The 21337-nt window shown below is 40.0% G+C and overlaps 3 protein-coding genes across 3 annotated transcripts in view; 1 reads left to right on the plus strand and 2 right to left on the minus strand.

Moving 5' to 3' along the window:
• Positions 1 to 147, plus strand: part of mb (myoglobin) — a gene marked incomplete at both ends in the record, with an annotated part of 844 nt that extends 697 nt beyond the window's left edge. The window contains one exon of the mRNA XM_080029990.1: positions 7 to 147. Coding sequence (XP_079886116.1) covers positions 7 to 147 — 141 coding nt within the window. The remainder of the gene's footprint in view (positions 1 to 6) is intronic.
• A 3781-nt stretch (positions 148 to 3928) lies between these two features.
• On the minus strand, positions 3929 to 9288 carry pane1 (proliferation associated nuclear element). The gene is made up of 6 exons (XM_080029278.1): positions 9152 to 9288; positions 8324 to 8394; positions 7669 to 7767; positions 5579 to 5658; positions 5274 to 5365; positions 3929 to 4312 (listed from the first exon to the last, which is right to left on the minus strand). The coding sequence occupies exons 1-6, from the start codon at positions 9203 to 9205 to the stop codon at positions 4163 to 4165; spliced, it is 546 nt and encodes a 181-aa protein (XP_079885404.1). The 5' UTR covers positions 9206 to 9288; the 3' UTR covers positions 3929 to 4162.
• A 496-nt stretch (positions 9289 to 9784) lies between these two features.
• LOC307251627 (putative RNA-binding protein Luc7-like 1) lies at positions 9785 to 21028 on the minus strand. Its single transcript, XM_080029002.1, has 10 exons — positions 20516 to 21028; positions 19891 to 19985; positions 18974 to 19072; positions 16145 to 16255; positions 15806 to 15949; positions 15351 to 15527; positions 15040 to 15197; positions 14914 to 14943; positions 13938 to 14096; positions 9785 to 10919 (listed from the first exon to the last, which is right to left on the minus strand). Exons 1-10 carry the CDS (start codon positions 20574 to 20576, stop codon positions 10682 to 10684), a joined length of 1272 nt encoding a protein of 423 aa, XP_079885128.1. The 5' UTR covers positions 20577 to 21028; the 3' UTR covers positions 9785 to 10681.
• Positions 21029 to 21337: the final 309 nt, after the last annotated feature.

Below are 21337 nucleotides of genomic sequence, written 5' to 3' on the forward strand. Positions count from 1 at the left end.
CTTTAGTTGATCACTGAGGTCATTGTAAAGGTCATGCAGGAGAATGCGGGACTCGATGCCCCTGGGCAGCAAGCCCTGCGAAACGTGATGGCAGCTGTCATCGCTGACCTTGAGGCCAACTACAAAGAATTGGGCTTCAGCGGCTGAAGATTAAAGTCACACATGTCAAGCTGGGTTCAAGAAAACCTTCCAAATGCTAACAAAAAAAAATCGCTTTCATCGTGAAATACTGCTATCGAGTTGAAGAACATTAAGAACATAATAAGCTTCACAAATGTATCCTTCATTGGAATAACATTGTACTAGAAAATGTTAGAATATAGGCTTTCCCCTTATTGTAACTATGTTTGTTAGTTCAGTTAAAGGACCTTGAATAATAAACTGCAAACTCTTGTCACATATTACCAATAAAATGATGCGACTCTTCTCTGCTCATTATTGTTTTTGTCCAATCCCCAAGTTTTGTTTTCTTTCCGAATAATAAAAAAGAAAAGGTCAGCCTATTACAAGATTTATAAATAAAATAAATGCTCATTATAAATAACAATGTATGAGAGATATATAGTCTGAAAGCTCAGCCAGCACAGTCAGACAGTCCCCAGATAAGAATTTGGGTCGAGACTGAGACTCTTAACAATTTTAAGTGCACTGGACATGCGCATGCATGCACTCCACTTGCCCTCTCAAAAAGATTCACACACACATATACAGGCATATGAAAGACCTCACATGAACCCACAGTCATGTCACCAAATACCCTCACACACAGTATTATCTTTTAGTTCTGAGTCACCAGATCCAATGTGTACGTGACACTTCAGAGTCCCCTTTCACAGCAGCCGTATCACTCCTTCAACTTCCTGTAACAAAGAAATCTGTCCTCGGTTTCCCATCCTCACAGTTGCCAAATATCAACTCTCTTTTTTTTCTTTTCAACCCCCCAAGAGAGGATTTCCCTTGACACATTATTTCATTAAATAGAGGACAAACAAAGACATAATAAAAAACAGACATGAAATCCTTCAGTCATTGCTTGACCCCTCAGGTGTATTGTCCATATACTGAAAGCATCCCTTATTTGGCTACAGACATTCGTAGTCCCTTCTGAATTAATTGTTATAATTTGATTCAGTGACTTTTCATATTGTCCCAACACAGTCAAATTTTCCTTTGGTCCAATACTGGTTTGGAAAATGTTAGCATATTTCCACACTAAACATTCTACATTGTATAAACTGTGTAAATCTCAACACAAAATGTGTCAGTACTCATCAGAGGTCACTCACTTTTGTCCTTGGATGTGTTAAAACACCCAAAACAAAGATCCCGTGACATGAGGTGCGTTTGTCTCAATAAGTGGAAAGAGGTCAATATTTATTTTGGCTGACCAGTCAAGTGCTACTGTTTATGATGGCGTCAATGTGTAAAGGAGCCAGGAGAATGAGAGATACTGGCATTATCAGTCCCACTGACCCCTTGTTGTCCTCAAAGATTTGGATGGGATGCCATTACAGTGTTTGGTTAACTTGTACGATGGATAATTGCCACGATGATGATAACCTAACTATTAATAGGTCGAGTGTACGTGTATAATTGCATGAATGCAGATGTGACACCATGCAGGCTGTTCTGGTCTTACCTTTGCCTCTCTCGCCCCTCCCCCTCTGAACGGACTAACTGCTGACTGGAGTCAGATACCAACTGGTTTTCAACAACAAACTGGATTAAAGTTATTCATCCAATCCGTGGACAGTTAAAGGGCAGGTATCACATGTATTTTTCTTAAATTAAGTGACAATTTTTCTTTTTATTCTATATTATATTGTGTACCTTTAGGTTCAGTTCTCAACTGAAACTAAGGTTGAGAGTAGAGCTGGGCATAGATTATTCTACAATATTATCATAGAGTCTTCTTTTTTAACGAAGTCCCCCACGGATCTATTCTGGGTCCCATCTTGCATACTATATATGTGCTACCCCTTAGTCAAATCACAATATTGTTTTGTATTGCTATGCTAATCAAGAAATTGATAACCTAAATTGTTTTGTAGTTGAATGAATCGAAATGGGAAATTTTAAAGAGATTTTGTTACTTTACTATTTGTTTCATTACAGCTCGAAAACAACTTGAAATATTTTTAGTGAAATTAACTTGGAAGTAATTAATCTGTACATGTGTCCAAATAAATTGTCAATTTAAAAACAATTCCTTGATTTTAAAACTTCAGTACAACACAGCTAAATGGTCAGTTATGCTTTTGTTGATATTTTATTTCCTTGTGTTGACCATTATTTTATCTGCAACATTTAATAGATGGTTAAAATGTCTGTGAACCATTAAAACACACACATTCAAAAGTATATACACAGGAAGCATATAGTACAGTAGGCCATAATAAACCAAAACTCAGAAATACTGCAGCTTTTAGATATTCTCATCGTCCTTGATAAACAGGACCAGCAGACAGATGTCTGTTGATATCACAGAACTGTTTAATTTAATGACCACACACACCAAGTTATTTTCAATCTGGCTGAATAGACATGTTTTGGTTGAAGCTGTGCCGATAATGATGTTGAAACTCCATTGCTTATAAAATCAATAATGTTGTAATTTGTTGGTGCATTGAAGCTGAAAGGAGATCAAGGAAGACATCAATCCAGCATACTGTAAACTCCCACACAGCCCAATGGAGAGATCTAACCAGACTAAATAATTTAATTTAAATAAAAAGTTAAAAATAGAACAAATTTTGTGTAATAATTTGCCTTTTGATTCTTCATAGTACAACCCAATTCCCAAAAAGTTGGGACGCTATTTAAAATGAGCCAAGCTGTATTAAGACGGGTAGAATGTGGCTCGGTATTTGCTTTCTGAAATAAGCAGTGACGTCCCTGAAAGAGACGTTAACTGGATGGCATCATGTTGCCCCAAAACCTGTATGTAGGCCTACTTTTCAGCATTGATGGTGCCATCACAGATGTGTAGGTTAACCATGCCATGGTCATTAACCCACCCCCATACCATCCCAAACACTGTCTTTTCAACTTTGTGCTTGTTACAATCTGGATGGTCCTTTTCCTCTGGAGCCCGGAGGACATGACGTCCATGATTTTCAAAAACTATTTGAAATATAGACTTGTCAGACCACAGCACACTATTCCACTTTGCGTCAGTTCATTTCAGATGAGCCCAGGCCCAGAGAAGTCTGCAGCATTTGTGGATTTTGTTGATATATGGCTTTAATTTTGCATGGTAGTCTTAAATTGCATTTGTGCATGTAGCAAGGAACTGTGTTTACAGACAATGGTTTTCCAGTTTCACATGTAGTGATATCCTTTATAAATTCATATCGGTTTTTAATGCAGTGCCACCTGAGGTCATGGGCATTACATTTTATATTTGACCTCGTCCCTTACCTGAAGAGATGTTCTCTCTTCCGGATTCTACTAATGTATTAATTATATTATGGATGGTTTATAGTGAAATCCTTAAATTCTTGGTTGAAACAATGTTTTTAAACTGTTGGACTTTTTTCCTATGCAGTTCTTCACAAAGTGGTGAGCCTCAATCCATTATTGCTTGTGAAGACTTAACCTTTACGATATGACCCTTTGATAGCCAATCAGGATAACACCTGTTACCAGTTAACATATTTATGAGAGTAATGTTCTAAAAAGTTGTTTTTTGATCATTCTACAGCTTTCCCAGTCTATTATTGCCCGTCCCAACTTTTTTGAAAAGTGTTGCCGACATCAAATTCAAAATAAGAATATATTTACGAAAAACATTGAAATAGATAAGGTAAAACATTAAAATATTTTGCCTCTGTATTGTTTTCAACTTCAATGTATGTCAAAAAGGATTAACAAATGACCACATTTTGTTTTATTTAAGTTTTACACAGCGTCCCAACTTTTTTGGAATAGGGGTTGTAGAAACTGCACAGATCTGATTAATAACATTCACAATGGCTTCCATCTCATTGCTACAAACCAGCATGAACAACGCAAAGAGCTATATACATATATACACCTTTGCTGCAGGGAGAAGCCACAGCTAAAAGACAAATCACAAAAATGTGACAGAGAAAATATATGAATGTGTTATCAGAGCGGAGAATATATACAAGCAAAAGTAGGAGAAGACGTCCAAAAGAATTTAATCAAAGTTCGGCTGGTCGATGTCTGGGGGGACAGTGCAGCGCGTCAGGTTAGACAGGTAGAGAGCAGTAGCCATGGGAACGGCACCGGCAGCCACTTTCAGGATGGTCATCAGCCTCTCTGTGGCATTGGTCACACCATCTGGTGTCTGGAGGGGAAGAACGTTACACAAGATTGCTTTTAAGGAAACAGAAAAACATTGTGATCAGAGAAATACATACAGTGTGATGAGAGATATAGAATATTGTATTTCTCTGTATAATACTAAACTGAAAGAATAGAGTCCTGTTCTTGACACTGTCTGCATTTTCGAACACATCCAAAATCCCCCTCCCCACAGGAGAAATGTGTATTCCACAAATCTCAGGTTTTATATACTATCTATGGGTTAAACCCATCTTAGAGTCTTCAGACTTTCCCCTCCCCCTCCCTTGACTGACCAATTGAAAGACACTGCATTGTTGCTATGATGAACTGAAGCACATTGTTTTAACTTGTATAAAGCTTGTGACTTGATGTCTGAACTTTGCTATTCTCACCCTGGTAGCATACGTGCTGCCTGGATCAGAATGGACCTTCATCTCTAAGGACCAAAGAAATGAAACCTCTGTTGTTTGATTAAATACTCTGCTTGATTATTACAGCCTTATGATCTCATTTTATCCTTACAACATACAACTGGTGTTTTATTGTCAACAGCACAGGCCTCAGAAATGTCATACTCAACAAAAAGGAACTAAGCTTACATTGCCAAATTAATTGGACATTAAAGTTCTACTCCTTTTTTAACTAGTTAACCGTCTGTTAAGTTCCTATCAAATAGTGAGTTAAACAATTGTGATTGAGCATATGACCCACTGATAACTGCGCTTGTATTTGCTGCTTTGCCCTGTTATACTATCGGAACAGCAACCTCGTATTTCTAAACTAAATTGAATGATTAAGACTTTTCAGGACCTACAGATGCCCTGTTTCCACTCTGACCAAGTGGCCAGCAACATTAAAAAGAGCTGTGGCTTTCCCTAATGCTGTATTTAAGTAATACACGTGACTTTTTCTCTGAAATTATTTTCTGGGTTCAAACCATTGTATCCAAAATTGATACAAACCTGATCCTCTGCAAACAGCAAGGGGCAGTGGAGTGACGCGGCCAGCTTTCGGACAGCGTCCACGCGTTCTGTAGGGACCAAAGCGTTACGAGCTGCAAGAGACGGATGCACAAGAGGGTAGCCAGTCAGAGGAAGATAGAAAAGGCTGAGCTAAGGGTGGGTTCATTCATTCTCCAACTATAAACGAAATGATCAGTTATAGAATTATTACAGAAATATTCATCCTTTTTGCCCCCATTTTGTGTTTGTTCATGTGATTCAAAGAGCTGAGGAGAGGAAGCCAATATTTGTAGAAGAATACATACCATTAGTGACCATAAAGCAGACTTTTCCAAGGAAATATCCAGGATCCAAATATTTCAGGGAAGCTTCAGCTGACAGGAAACTATTACAAAATATATTCAAACAATTTGTGAATATTAATTATGACTGATAGAAGATACAATATGTAGAACAAACGATGGCAGAGATATCAGAAGCTCTTTGCTTGACAATAGATGGACCCAGGCCTTATACTTTCAAAACCCATCCAGACTTTTAGTTTAGTATTTATACTAAACTAAAAGTCTGTGGATGGGTTTTAAATGTGTTGGCAGCAAGATAAAAAGAGAAGGGAAAATATTTTGATTAGGGACTTTTAAATAATTAAGTGATGAGTGAGTTGATAAGTGAGAAAAATATTAAGAGGCATTGTGAAGATGGTAGTTAACAAAGCAGTTGATGCAAGAGGTTAAGTTTACCGATGTGTGTGGTTTAATAGAAAGAAAATAAATACAATTTTGAAGGACTTATTTAGGGACATTGAGTTGTATTAAGGCAAACTACAATACACAGTAGATACTTCAACCGTGTGTCTAGGTGGTTAGGAAAGAGGAGATGAAAATGATCTACAGTCCCCTACAAAAGTATTGGAACGGTGAGGCCAATTCCTTTATTTTTGCTGTAGACTGAAAACATTTGGGTTTGACACCAAAATATGAATATGAGACAAGAGATCAACATTTCAGCTTTCATTTCCAGGTATTTACATCTGGATCTGATACACAACACATAAGATAGCATTATTTTTAAAGGAACACCACATTTTTAGGTGAGCAAAAGTATTGGAACAGATAGGCATAAAATAAATTAAAGTGAATAAAACTTAATATTTTGTTGCAAATTCTTCTCTTGCAATAACTGCATCAAGCCTGTGACCCATTGACATCACCAAACTTTTGCATTCTTCCTTTGTGATGCTTTTCCAGGCTTTCACCGCAGCCTCTTTCAGTTGCTGTTTGTTTTGGGGGGTTACTCCTCTTTAGCAGGTAAAATGCCTGCTCTATAGGATTAAAGTCTGGAGATTGACCTGGCCAGTCTAAAACCTTCCATTTCTTGCCCCTGATTAACTCCTTTGTTGTTTTGCAGTGTGTTTTGGGTCATTATCTTGCTGCATCATGAAGGATCTTCCAATCAGTTCGGTTGCATCTTTCTTTAAATTGCCAGACAACATGTTTGTTTTAACTTCTGAGTTCCTTTTGCTGTTGCCCTCATGTGTTACATCATCAATGAAGAATAATGAGCCCGTCCCAGAAGAAGCCATGCAAGCCCAAGCCATGACATTACCTCCACCGTGTTTCACAGTTGCCTGTATGTTTGGGATCAGGAGCAGATCCTTTCTTTCTCCAAACTTTAGCCTTTCCATCACTTTGGTAAATGTTCATTTTGACAACAACACAGTAACACATGATGGCAGCAGCAAAATGAACTTAGAAGTCTACAGAAGTCTACAGAAACATTCGGTCTGCCAATTTAAAGAAAGATGCAACCAAACAGATTGGAAGATCCTTCATCATGCAGCAAGATAATGATCCAAAAAAACTGCAAAAACAACAAAGGAGTTCATCAGGGGCAAGAAATGGAAGGTTTTAGACTGGCCAAGTCAATCTCCAGACTTAAACGCTATAGAGCATGCATTTTACCTGCTAAAGAGGAGACCGAAGGGAGTAACCCCCAAAACAAACAGCAACTGAAAGAGGCTGCGGTGAAAGCCTGGAAAAGCATCACAAAAGAAGAATGCAAAAGTTTTGTGATGTCAATGGGTTACAGGCTTGAAGCAGTTATTACAAAAGAAGAATTTGCAACAAAATAATAAGTCTTATTAATTTTATTGTAGATCTATCTGTTCCAATACTTTTGCTCACCTAAAAATGTGATGTTCCTTTACAAATAATGATATCTTCTCGGTTGTATATCAGATCCAGATGTCAATACCTGGAATTGAAAGCTGAAATGTTGATCTATTGTCTCATATTCATATTTTGGTGTCAAACCCAAATGTTTCCAGTCTACAGAAAAAATAAAGGAATTAGCCTCACCGTTCCAATACTTTTGTAGGGGACTGTATATTAGTTACCTGAGCTCTGAGGTCAGGTTGATGATAAACACCACCAGGTCAATCCTTGGACGACTTTCCATGTTCTCCATAGGCAGAGGCAGACTCTTTGCTAGTCTCCTGAACGAGCACAACACACATTCTTGTTTTCAGATTCAACATGGTCACTAATATCATATGTTGCAAACAGGTGGAAATTAGGTGTTCAAGTCACGTGTGATGGAGGGTTCAGATGGGAAAGAATCCCATGTCTACAAATCAAGACGAGGTTTGAAAGACTATAGATATGTAAGAGTATTATTCTACGATTATTAAGCACCAAGTCGGATGTTGTAGCTTTCCGAAAAATATGATTTTCCCAGTTGTAATGACAAGCTCATGTGAACAAATTTTTTCCAGTATGCAGCTAGTAACAACAATACATTTAGCATACAATGACTACAGCACAACAGTTTTAAGCTGAACCCCAAATTTGACCAAACACATCCTTTTGATTTTTCATCTTAACAAAGAAATGGTGTAAAGCAACTGTTTGTACACCAACCACCAAATAATTGATTATCAAAAATCTATTGTTGTCAGTAAATAAAATGCATTTGTTAAACAAATATGCAAAAATGAATAAAAACAAGTGAATTTCATGATGTTCCCTTGAACAGACTTCAGCAGTACTCACACAGTCACAGTCACATTGTCCACCAGAGCGTCAGCTAAACTCTGCTGAAACTGCTCCTCATTCTCCACTAGCTGATGGAAAAAAACACAGACCCCTGATGATAACACACTGCACTGTCACACTGCCATCAAATTGACAAGAAATACTCTGAATTACACCTGAACATGGGCGTTGAAAGTAACACAGCAACCAGAACTGAATCAAGTAATGAGATGCCACTTTGATCAGGTTAACAGAAAACAATAAAAAGGCATATTGTAATCTGACTAGCTGCATGTATCTTTGTATGGGTATATGTTTTCATATGTAGGCTACTATATGTCAAAATGCTCAAATACATGTTCAAACCCAAAACGCATTTCTGGACAGTTTATTTAAATTTGGAACATAATGTCAACTACAAAGCACTGCTCTCCTGGCAATGTTCCCTAACCGTTTCAACCACGGTTTCAAAATTTGACCTCTAACATAACCTATCACAATTAGCGAACATGTGAATGGTTTCGTAATGCCTTTGTTTTGAAATGTTGAGGATGACAGGGTGATGTTTAGATAAAAGCAGGTCCTTCTGTGGGATAGTTAACAAATTAATCGATCAAGTCCAGACAACCAGTAGCCTAGCAGTAAACAGCGAATCTACATTATACTGTGGCAGTCCACGCCTATGCCTGGATACCTAGTTTACACTTTAAAAGCACTTTTACTCCACTTTTAGCGCAACCTGATAGCAAATCAAAATGTCCTAACATCTTATCCACTACTTTGTTTTTAACGAGGATTCTCTGTAGCAGTCGACAGCTGGACAAACAAATGTTATTTATAACTCACCAGGATGTTCGCCTTCAAATCAGGCTGCTTACTAAACGGCTTCAGCAACGACATCCTGATATATAAACTTATAAAGGCCTCAGTTTTGTTAATACATTTCTGTTCAGTTCATGATCACTCGCGCTTCTTTTCAGAACGTACGTCTGCTTAATGACGATGTCCACATTTGCAAATTGACGTCATGACGTTTTGTCTACGTAAGTAATAAGCAGTTGTATAGTGCCACCTTCAGGCTGACAGTTGTTCTGCATTTGACCCCTCCTGAGCTAGTGCAGATTTTGTAGCCTGCCTACATATGGAGAAAAATTATTTTACCAATAATTGATGAATTAAGAAATTAATTATCTTAAAACAAGAGCCTCAGCAGCAGGTAAGACTCTTACTCAATTACGCATCACATTTTTTCTTTAAACAAATACAAAATTAACCTTTAAAAATATATGAATATTCTGCATGTTTTCGGCACAATGTCTCCTAATTGAACACAACATTTTAAGTATCTATGTAAAATTGTGTTGTTAGACATTGATGAAGCTGAAAAAAACTGGTCCTTTTGTTACATCAAACATGATTCTTAATTTGACCAAACTCTATGCATGAACACAAAGAGAAACCTGTATAAACACAGTGTACTTGAATGGAAGCAGAACATTTTATTCACTTAATGGTGGCACAACATAGTAGTTTCCCCCCCTCCAGGTTGTATCACAGCAAACAGGACACAATTCTCTGGGCCTTTAAGTGTCAGTATGTAAAGATGCACTTCATCTATATGCATTCACATGTCAGGAACTGAGTGGAAACATTTGCATTCTATGAGGGGGACGAGTGAGTTTATTTTCAAAGTATGAGTTGATCTTGAATGATGGGCAGGCTCAAGGATGTGTACCGGATTTTCCAAATGCGATTGTTATGGCTTGAAGGCAACGAATAAAACACAAACATCAGAAGTCCCTTCAGTCAGTCAAAGCTCACTTCAAACATTAATTCGAGTGATATGCCGCATTATTGAGTCCAACCCTTGTAAATGAATGCACAGCTACTGAGACTGATGGATTCTTAAATGGAACAGAAAAAAACAGTATTAAAACTTAAGTAATGATAAAAAAATAACAGCACTTCATGTGAGTAAAATAAAAAAACAGACTCATATTAGGGTTGCTGTTTCTTTACTCACTCATCCCTCAACTCTGTCAAAAATAACTGTACATAAGATCGACAAGATGGCATTAAAAATGACTCAACTGCTTCCAGGTCATCCAAACCTCACAATTCCAAGGTCTTATAAAAAGTCTGTGTTTTTCTTTTTTGTCTGCCATCACTGAATATGTTCCCTCATCCCCAAGTTACATTTCTACTGTCCAGACCACCCCAGCTAATGTACATGTCCCACTTTTTACATGAACACACATACAAAAAGCTGATAGGCGCACACGAACGCAGTCGCACCAACACACACTCATCTCCCCATGCTCCTCTCACTAAACAATTTATCCAATTCAAAAAAACTTTGGAAGCGTCCCCCCCAGTTCATATCTCCCCGGACTCTCGCTCCTCGGAGCTGGAGCGTCGGTCCCGCTCGTATGACAGGGATCTCTCTCTGTCTTTATCCCTGGCAGTGTCCGCGGGCGGAGATGTTTCTCTGCCCTCCCAGGCCCTGAGCTGTGGCCCGTCGTCACGCCATCCTTCTGCTGTGGCCTCTACTACTTTCTCCGGAGACAGCGAGCGCTCTCTCTCGCGGGTGTGAGATGACCTTTCTTTGGAGGATCTGAGGGGAAAAATGATCAGCCAAAGATTAAAAAAAAAAAATCATGAAAAGTACATTTCCAGCATGGAGTCCTCGGTTTGACATTTTCTTTGCTTCCGTGACAGAATCTAAGGGTTATTGTCCACGTGTAGAAAGACTGTTCATTTCATTTTCATTTTCATTTTCCTTTATTTAACCTCGAAAGATCAATTGAGGGGTGACCCTCTTTTACAATGACGTCGAGTTTGTACATATACACAATATACAATGAGAATACATAACAAGTTTACACACACACACACACACACACACACACAGACAACAACAATTTAAAACATTCAGATCAATTGAATGAGAGACATAATAGCCTAATTAAAACAGTTACAAGTGTAGAGGGGCTGATTCAAAATAATAATTTTAAATTGGTTAACAGTTATGAGTGTATTTATTTTAATTGTATGTTGTAGGCTGTTCCAGGAGTCAGGGGCACTATGGCTAAAAGCGGATTTACCAAGCTCAGACCGGGCATAGGGGACATATAACATGAGCATGTCAGTTGAGCGGGTTTGATAAAGCCCATCTGAAATAAGCAGCATTTCTGTCAAATATAGTGGTAGCTTTCCAGTCAGAGCTTTATATATGCCAATGTGCATCACGTCTCTCCTTAAGGGAGGACCACCCAACCTTTTCATATAAAACACAATGGTGTGTATCATAAGCATCTCCTGTAATGAATCTCAAAGCAGAGTGAAATACAGAGTCTAGGAGTTTAAGGCATGAACGAGATGCATGCCGATAAACCACATCACCGTAATCAAGGACAGACATAAAAACTGCCTCAATAATCCTTTTCCTACTGAACAACGGGAAGGTGGCTTTATTCCTATAAAAATAGCCAATCTTTTGTCGGAGACGACAGACAAGATTTTTTATGTGAAATGTAAAAGAGAGTTTTTCATCTATCCAGATGCCAAGATATTTATATTCAGTGACTCTTTCAATATGAGATCCATTATTTGTGTGAATAATAAGATCATTAAAATGTGTAATTCTTGCTCTGGAAAAGCACATATATTTTGTTTTTTCTATATTAAGGACAAGCCTGAGATCCACTAGACAGTTCTGCAGTGACTGGTAGGATAGAAAACAGTTAGTTTTGATAGTGTCAAAACTAGATACATTTCCAAAAAAAAAAGGGACTTTATGTCCTTGTACAATTATATAAACTGCCTGGCTAAAAAGAAAGTCACACTCAAATATTTTGTTGGACCATCTTTAGCTTTGATTACAGCACGTATTCGCTATAGCACATTTTGTAAAGCTTTTTTTGGCACATAAGGTTGCTGAACCTTAAAGAAGACCTATGATACTTTAGTATCAAATAATTACGTACATGCATTTCGACGTATTCCCTGCTGACTGTCTGGGGTGGCTGTGCAGAGCACTAAAAACTATGGCAGCCGGTCGAGCCGAACTTGTTCAAATTTCAGGGTAGTTTCTGTCACGCTCGGGTAGTTTCTGTCATGTTTCCATGTATGGTAATGCTGCTCAGGCAAGCTCCGGCTGCATGCCCCCACCTTCCTGAAAATTTCCCGCTGCTGGAAGGAAGGTAACTAATCACAACAGAGTGGGGTTTGCAGCAGGGGGGAGGGGCGGAGAAGCTCAAAGCAGTATGTAGAGAGAGACTGCTGTGCTAGCTAGGGTAAGAGGAAGAGTGTCCCGAAAATCTACATTGTTTTTTGTGATGTGATTCGTGTCAGGTTGCTCTATAGCAGTTTTTAACAAGAAATTAAGACCAGAAAAGTAGTATAATAGGATCTCTTTAAGGCTACACAGCTGTATAGTCCATATCCCTCACATTGTGCATGTGGAAACGTTCTTGCTTTAACTATTAAACATAGCCGGGAGTTCTACTGTCGATATTTGACATTTGAATCCACCAAATGTTTTAAGTGATCTCCCATCACTATCATTAAATATTTTTTTTCCAACCGCATTTTTGAACAATGTGTCGACTCAACAATCAATTCTCGACTCGTGTTCAAGACGACTCTAAAAATGGTAATTTGACTTTTTTTGGGGCCATGGGACATGTCTGTGATGAGAGGTCACGTGGTCGTGAACGCACTGCAGGCGCTTCATTTCTGCAATGTGCAAGCATTAAATGTCCAGTGTGGGTCAACAGGGCAGTGCAAAATATGCAGCATAAAGTTATAACATTCGTCAATGACCGTGCTGTTAAATCACCTACACTCAAAGCAGCAATTGGAACGCTGTGACGGTGAAAAAGCCCGGGAGACCTCGCCAGTGTGAGCGACTGAGCCGCCGTGCAGAAAAACTCTGTGGTTTGACAGCTACAATGATAGACGGGGATATCCTGCCCGTTAACGTTGTCTAGAGCAACGGCTTCCGCGATCTGTTTGTATGTCTGGAGCCCGGGTACACCACAGAGCCACGTCAGCAAACTTACTGCACCACTAAAGGGACTGTACGCCGCCTCCCTCCGTTAGTTTCTGTTTCAGCTGAGAAAGTTACAACGACGCATGGACTGTGTTTAATTAAAGCATATCATTTTTATTATCAAAAAGGCTTTGATGCAAATTTGCAAGCCGCAAAAAAAAGGCACACTTTTTTTTGTGTCTGGCACAGTAAATCGATCGATTTGTCGATTCATGCCTCCAACACGTCAACTCACAAACAATGAGTCCCTAGTTGCATTGGACAGTTCTTAACCGAAATTTAGTTTGTGACTTTTTTTGGCCGGGCAGTGTAAATTGTAACTCTGAACATTAGTTAATTCTTTGATAGATTGGTGGCTATGCTAGTTATCGTATTTAATGTTTGAATTAATCTAGAACTAAACATGTCACGTTCATTGCTCACCAATCTCAATTAGAATATTAACATCAGTCGAAACTGTTGAAAAGTGGCCTGCATTTACCAAGTTTGTGTTCTTGGTTTGAGTGACTTAGTTATGTTAGTTGAGGATTGTCATGCCATTAAATCTGTGTATGTTTCAGTGATGGAGAAAAGCCACACCTCTCCTTCCTTTTGCGCCTCTGAGAGTGGGAGCTTGAGCGATGCCTTTCCTTGTGTCGATGTTTCCTCTCTCTATCGCGCTCCCGATCCCCACCTTCTTCTCTGGAATGAGAAGAGTGGTGGCGCCTCGAACGATGAGAGGACGAACTGCCTCCATCCCTAGAAAAATGTTAAGAGAGAAAAAATGTTTTTTAACTTTTAGTATCTATAAAAAAAAACAAAAAAAAAAAACAGGTAGGCTGAACTAATGTAAGCTATAGAATGTAAGCTATAGAATCTCATATAAAAGGAGTTACGCTGAAGCAACCAGACTGATGCATCTCGTCTCAGGATGGCTTTAGTTAGTGTAGTTTAGCCTACTGTGCTCTACATTAGCCACGGTGATTAAATGCACAGGGTTGGTTGTGTGACATTACACACCTGAAGGTAACAGTTAAATTAAATTGTAAAAGCCTTATTACTTTTTGAGATGTTGGTGGATGTTTTAATTTCACGGTTTCAGGCAAAGTGGTCCAGGTTCACAGACAATAATACATTTTGTTTGACTCAACAGCTTGCACTATTAATAGGGATCATACTGCAGCGTCATCATATCATTAAATGAGTAGTAATTCAACTACAACTCAAAACTACAACTTGAACTAAATGTCAAGTCATGTTTTTTTTTATGCCTGCTTACTTTATCACCACAGGGTGTTGGTACAGCTGGCTTCATATACCATAAGATCCTTTTGTTATCGTATAAAAATACCATCATATAATGAAAGACCATAAAACAACATCATGCCACACAAAAAGACTAACAATGGGTTACTCTACAAACCACTACATGCCAACTTAAGTTAGACTTGCATTAATATCTACTTGACATATACCAGTAGCTACAGTTTGCAGCGGAAGAGGCGGGGAAGTAATACATTTCCTCATAAAAAAAATAAAAAAAACTTTTGTGAAGCAACTTTGGTTGATGACATACCTGTATCGGTCTCCACTTCTAGATCTTGACCTGAGAGAACCCAAGAAAACAAATCAGATGATTTCAGTTATGGGACGATACAGAATATTTTTTCTCTGCAACAATGGCAGGCAAACGGTTTCTTACCTTCTACGCTCCCTCTCTCTTTCTTTCTCCCATTGTTCCCTTTCACGCTCTCTCTCTCGTTCTCGCGTCACCTCCCACTGCTTCTCCTTTTCATCTTCTTTTTCACGTTCCTCTCGTCTTCTCGATCGCATTCTCTCTTGTTTCTCTACGACTGCTTTCTGGAAAATAAAAAATAAAAAAAGAGAATAGGCTGAAAAACACTGGCAGTGGAATAAATATGATGTCATGGCTGACATATGTACTAAACTGATAATCAATAACAATTATAATTAAAGTAGCTCTGTTCATGCTAGTGCCAGTGCATCCCTTACCCTGAGCTTTTCAAGCTTCTCACGAATTTCGATGAAGCCGATGTGCAGTTTGCCCCCAAAGTGGTCAGCCAGACGACGATCGTTGTCGTGAAGACCCAGGTAGGCAGAGCACACCTCGCACACCCGTAGTTTTTGTTGTTGAAAGCTGGAGGCTGGCATTGAGTTTCTGTACACATCCTGCAAGAACAAAAAGTTATAAGACAATGCAGATGGAAATAATTAATTCAATACACATAATGAACAACTAAAGGGGACTTTTAATTTGTATTTTATAATGCGTGCATGACGGAGCCTGTTGTTGAGGGTCAGCTATATGTCAGATTGTGCCTTTAACTTATTTTTGTAAACACATCTTCACAGCCAGAAACTTATATTTTAAGTTTAGTTGGTAAATACAAATATTATTCTATTCTGACTCAAACTTGTCACAACAAAGCAGCCATTAAAGCTCTGACCTCTGCTTCTTTCTTCGAGGCCCGGGTCTTCTCCACCATTTCCAGGACTTCCTGGGCTTCGTCTACGTTCCCCTCGCCCCCAAGCTGCTCAGCGCGGGCCAGAAGCTTCCCGATCTCTTCATTCAGCTCGTGGACACGTTCAGCCTTTTCACGGACGGAGAAACAAACACAAAACAATTTACTTAAAGCTGTAAAAACATTTTTTCATTTTGCACAGATTCATGATCACTAGATGATGTGACATTCACCTTTGAATATTCCCTGTGATAAAGAGTATTCATAAAGACCTTATGATAATCCAACTATCAAATGACGAATGTCAAACAGTGAATTTCCTACCTTTGCAGCCACTTCAGCGCTGATCTCGTCCTGCGTCTCCGATAGTCTCTTTTTGGCCAGCTCAGTCCTGCGGTCGCAGTCAGCGATGAAAGACTGAAGGTGCTCAGCAGCCTGTGTGAAAACACATGAGATAAGTGTGCTTTGTGTAAAAGTACACACCATGGTCGCTGTTGGAAAAATAATGTTTAACATATTAAAACTCTAATCTATTCATCTTTCTCAAAACAAATGCAATTAGTACTTTGTAGAATTGTTCATCTGTTATTTATTGCTGGCACAGTAAGTATAGTGTCTCTCTGCAAATAAGTTTGTGTCAACAAGATGTATCTGCTACGATCATAACAATCATCCTCAGACACATCCATGTCCGTCAATTCTGTCACTCTGCTTTCAATAGCCCCTTTTACACAGAGATTGCGGCATATTGACGGAACAACATCACTCCAAAATGCCGGCTTTGCTTGCTTCTGTGTTATTTACACAGAACCAAGCAACGCCGGCCTGCTGGCGCATCAGTAGTCCCTTTTACACAGCGCTCCGGAATGAAAGAGGTGTGACGTAAACATTTAGCGCCGCGCTGGTCAGCTGCTTTACAACAACAACAATGGCCGGTGAATTGAGAGCAGAAGTGCTGGAGCTTGCAGTAAGAGGGCCGTATTTTACTGTCCCCACGATGTGCCAGTTGATCTCGCTACGCGCTGAGTCCAACATCACTGGGACAGTTAACCAAACTGACTAAATCAATCCGACCGCTTCACCTGTGTGTGTGTGTGTGTGTGTGTGTGTCAGGTTGGTTGTGAGCGAGTCTCTTTGTGAGGGCAGCGATCTGCCAATCAGACATACACATACACACAGTGTGTGAAGTCACGTTACTGTAGACAGAAATAAAGTGTGGATATACGCTCAGACTTAGGATAATAACAGCGGCGGCGGAATGTGTTAGCAAAACAGTAGCTCTGTGGCTAACAGCTGAGCCGGAGCCTTCAGTCAGCTGAAGCAGACAGTCTAGCGGGGCGAGCAGACTATTCCCCCGTTACTAGGTCGACCTTCAAGCTGAACAAGAGCCCTGCGCTGCGCGTCGGGGTCCTGCTTCAGCTTGTCGGTCTTTATTTCTAGCAAGTGACCCGTTCGCTATACTTTATCCCTTACTTAGCCTAGCCTAGCTTTCCATTGTACAACTTCTCCTGGGCAGAAATAGACTCATACACTCTGCAAAATGGAGCGCGGGGGTTTGGATTGAGCAACGGACCTTATGATCAGATAGATTATACACCGTTCCTTTTATTTGGTGATTTTTACGGGACATCAGGCCGCCGTGGTTAATGTTAAACACACGTCCTTCAACTGCTAACATGGTCGCATGTTTAGAACGTAGACTATGGAACGTCAAACGCCCCCCTGTTCCGCAACAACAAGCTGGAGCATTTAAACAGAGAGGCGGAACTGATCGTGTCGGGAATCTTACTACCCCCCGAGGTAGTAAAATTCCCGGAACGATCACTCGCACCTTTCTTCCCTCGTTCCGCAACTGTCGCATTTACACAGCTGGGGGGAGGGCCGAAAGGCCGGCATATTCCCGGCTTTCACTGGCTGTGTAAAAGGGGCTAGTGATTCTTAAAAATGGACCTCTAACCTGTTATGCAGTCATTCACAATTTAACAGCACACTCCATTAGGACATTAGGAAAGGTGTTAGCATGATTGCGATGGACGTCTAGCCACGACAGGGATTTCCATCACTGAGAGAGAGAGAGCCTTGCTTTCAACAGGATCTGCTCTTTTGGAAACAGCCTACGGAATGACTGTACTGCTTAGAAGAAGTGATCCAAAACATGGCCATCAGTTTCAACTTATGTGACTTTTAGACTGCATCAGCCCATCTTCAGCAACCATCAGATGATCAGGTGAACCACGTAGGATGGTTGTCATCTCGCTGACACGCCTATACATTCACACTGTTGTCCGACTAAATATCTTTTGTTTGACATTAGAGCAGAATGTCAGTCTGAATATCTATCGCTAGATACAGGAGAGCCATTTATTGGATTCAATTAATGATTAATGCAAGAATTATGGTGCAAGAAGTCAAGCTCTGGGGATATATGAGAGTTTTAAAACAGTTGTTACCACATGGCAGGATTTCAGAACATAAGTTATCGGAACGACGATCATTTTATCCAGTGAGTAGGGGAGAACGGGGTTGGTAGGCACACTTTTTACTGTAGTGTGAATTGCTCATCACCAAAAAGTCTACTACTACTATTAATACAACTACTAAGGGGTCGGTTGTCACACTATGGGGTTGTTTGTCACAATGTTATCTTAAGTTAAATTGCATTGTCAAGTTGACAAATACGCCTACATAACTTACTACTACTTCTTCTTCTTCTCCAGCTGGGGTGGAATGCACTGGGGTGCAGTAACCTTGGCCGCTGGTCTAATTTGGGGTGCGCTGGGTTGTTTTGATTTTGTTGCCCTTTTTTCTTTTGCATGCTAGCTGCCTTTTCCTGCTCTATTCTTTCCTTCTCTGGGGGTGTCAGTGAGGATACAGCTTGACAATTTATTTTCTGTATACCAAAATTTCATAAACAGCGCCTTCTGGTGTCAAGATATAACGAATGTGACAACCAACACATGTGACATATAACCCCATTCTCCCCTGTAGGCTTTCCATTAAGGATGAGTAAAAAAAATACAATTTTAAATGTGGCCATTTGGCACGTTTTCCTTGGACTGGATTTGTATTAACCAGTAACTTATTTCCGTTAGGTGTGTGTGTGTGTGTGTGTGTGTGTGTGTGCCTATCCGCGTGTGTGTGTGTATGACTCACATCAAGTTCGAAAAAGTACTCCTGTTCCTTAGAGGCGATCTCGAAGTCTGCTCTGAGGGCCAAGTCATGGACTTTGGAACAATCTCCCAGGTCCATTCTCTGCAGAATTAACAAAAGTGTACACATATTTAGTTTGTAAGCTTCACTCATTTTGACATTTGTCCTGCATATTATTCCACAATGTTGAAATGTCATGTTTTAGAGCTTTTTTAAAGGGCATCAGATCAGGAGCTGTACAGTAATTAATATATTCTTTGGATCACATTGTTTCAGGGGCAGGACTTTGATATCCATCCCTACTGCGCATGTGCAGTGCAGTACAGTAACAGCTCATTCTTGTGTTGGCGTCTTACTACAGCAAATTCCAAATGAAAAAGATAAACAGTTATTTTGGAGGTTGATGTTTAATTGGAAGGGGTTTACATTAACATCAAACGGTTGGTGTTGGACCTTTACTCTCCTTTTGTTTATAGCAAGCCAAGTTTAAGGGGACAGAATGTAATTGGAGAAGTTAAAAGTTACATTCAATTGTTAACAGGCAAATCTGGCATTAGTCCATGACCCAAATATCCACTTACATTTGGTACAGTTCTTTAAAAATGTGTATCCAGCCTGAATCGTTCCCTTTTGCTTATTATATTTTCCTCCAATCTGATAAAAAAAAAAATTAACTTGGTATGTTCTTTAAATAAGAAAATTATGTATAAAAAATATGAGCCCTGCACTGCTCACACAACATAAATGTCATTGTTAGCTCAGATGGTAATTTTATCTTTTTTCCCCCCCAATGTGCTGGGGTGGAGCCAAAGGTACTAATACAACTACTGTCCGAATATTTCCCATCTGCAGTGTGTACGATACATTAGCATGCTCTCTGTGTGCAGATGTGCGGGTTTGTGTATAAATATGATACTCACGGTGCCAGACAGGATGTCATGTGGACACGAATCCAATAGATGACTTTTGCAGACTCGCTCATCTGAGAATTTGATTCTCTGGCGCATGGAGTCTCCTTAAAATGAAAAATCAATATGAATAAAACAGTAAGCAGACATGTTGGCTTGTGACTTAACCTGTGACTCAGTCACTCGATACCCGACTTAAACTTAGTAAGATCATTACTAAATCATTGGGGGGCAGATTTGCTGTGAACGAGACACATGTGTAACCTTAGCAGTGAAACCTAAAGTTAGCTGCTCGGACAGAGTTTGCTATCATGACAACATCTCGTGTAAAGAAATAGAGCCACGGAGAAAACGGCACTGACCATGACCAAGTAGGATACTATACAAATGTATATTTTTTTATGGTTTTTGCAGCAACTTAAAACAAACAAGTTTACAACTCAAACTCGGATACAACAGGTAGCTAGCCGACTGGCTATCCTCATGTTAGCTAGCTCAGCATGCCTCACTGTCACAGTCTGCAGTCTAGTTAGCTTTCTGGCTAATGCTAGCGACAACACAAACTCCTGTTCCGATCTGATCCGAGACAGACTAAAGCTTCAACCATACACTTTAGACCTCAACACTTCCCGCTCACCGTCTCTCCCCGTTCCCATGAGCTGATCCAGCATAGCTCGCATCTGAGCTTGGGCCGACATGTTTCCGAGTGAGTCAGTCACTCTTCGGACATGCAGCCTCTTCACCGCAGGCCTCGTCGGCTCCTCCGCCGACACAACCACCACGGACAACTTTTCCCACTCGGAGAGAGAGCTTGACCCGCGGAGCCAGCGAGCAAGCTGTGTATAACGTTAGCAGGTTTGTGGGTGGCACGGCACTTTAACAGCAGCTAAATGTGACTTTGTTACGGTGGATGACTTCGGGTCGGTTGAACAAGTGCAACGTCTGTTTGAAAACTGCTCTCGAGTCCCCAGCTCGTGCAGTGTGGCGAGTTGAGCGGGCGGTCGGTGACTGAATGTAGACAGGGCGTTTGGCTCGCTCTCTAAATTTGTATCGAAACTATAACCAGTCTGTAACGTATTTTAGGTAGTCAACTTGCTAGTAGACGTTGCCCAGTTTATTTAACGTCCTTTTCTTCCGTCTTTCCACTTCCCCTCCGTGCGCGTCGCCGCGGAGCACGTTCTCGTGCCTCCGCCTCGAGGAAGTGCTGCAGTAGTCGTCTCGCGCCCAGCTCATGGGCCCATCTCCAGCTCCTGCCCAGCTATATGTGAAAAAATAAATATTTACCTTGAATTATACCTATGAAAACAATAGTGGAATGTATTCAAAAGCAAAACAGTGTTGTCTTTCGTCATACATTTATTTAATTTTACATGATAGATTGTATAAAAAAATTGGTAACACTTTACAAAAAGGTACACACAATTGTAGTAACTACTACATAGATATGCATTACCTACTA

This window comes from Ammodytes marinus (assembly GCF_949987685.1).
Source record: "Ammodytes marinus genome assembly, chromosome: 6".
In the NCBI taxonomy this organism is placed as follows: Eukaryota; Metazoa; Chordata; class Actinopteri; order Uranoscopiformes; family Ammodytidae; genus Ammodytes; species Ammodytes marinus.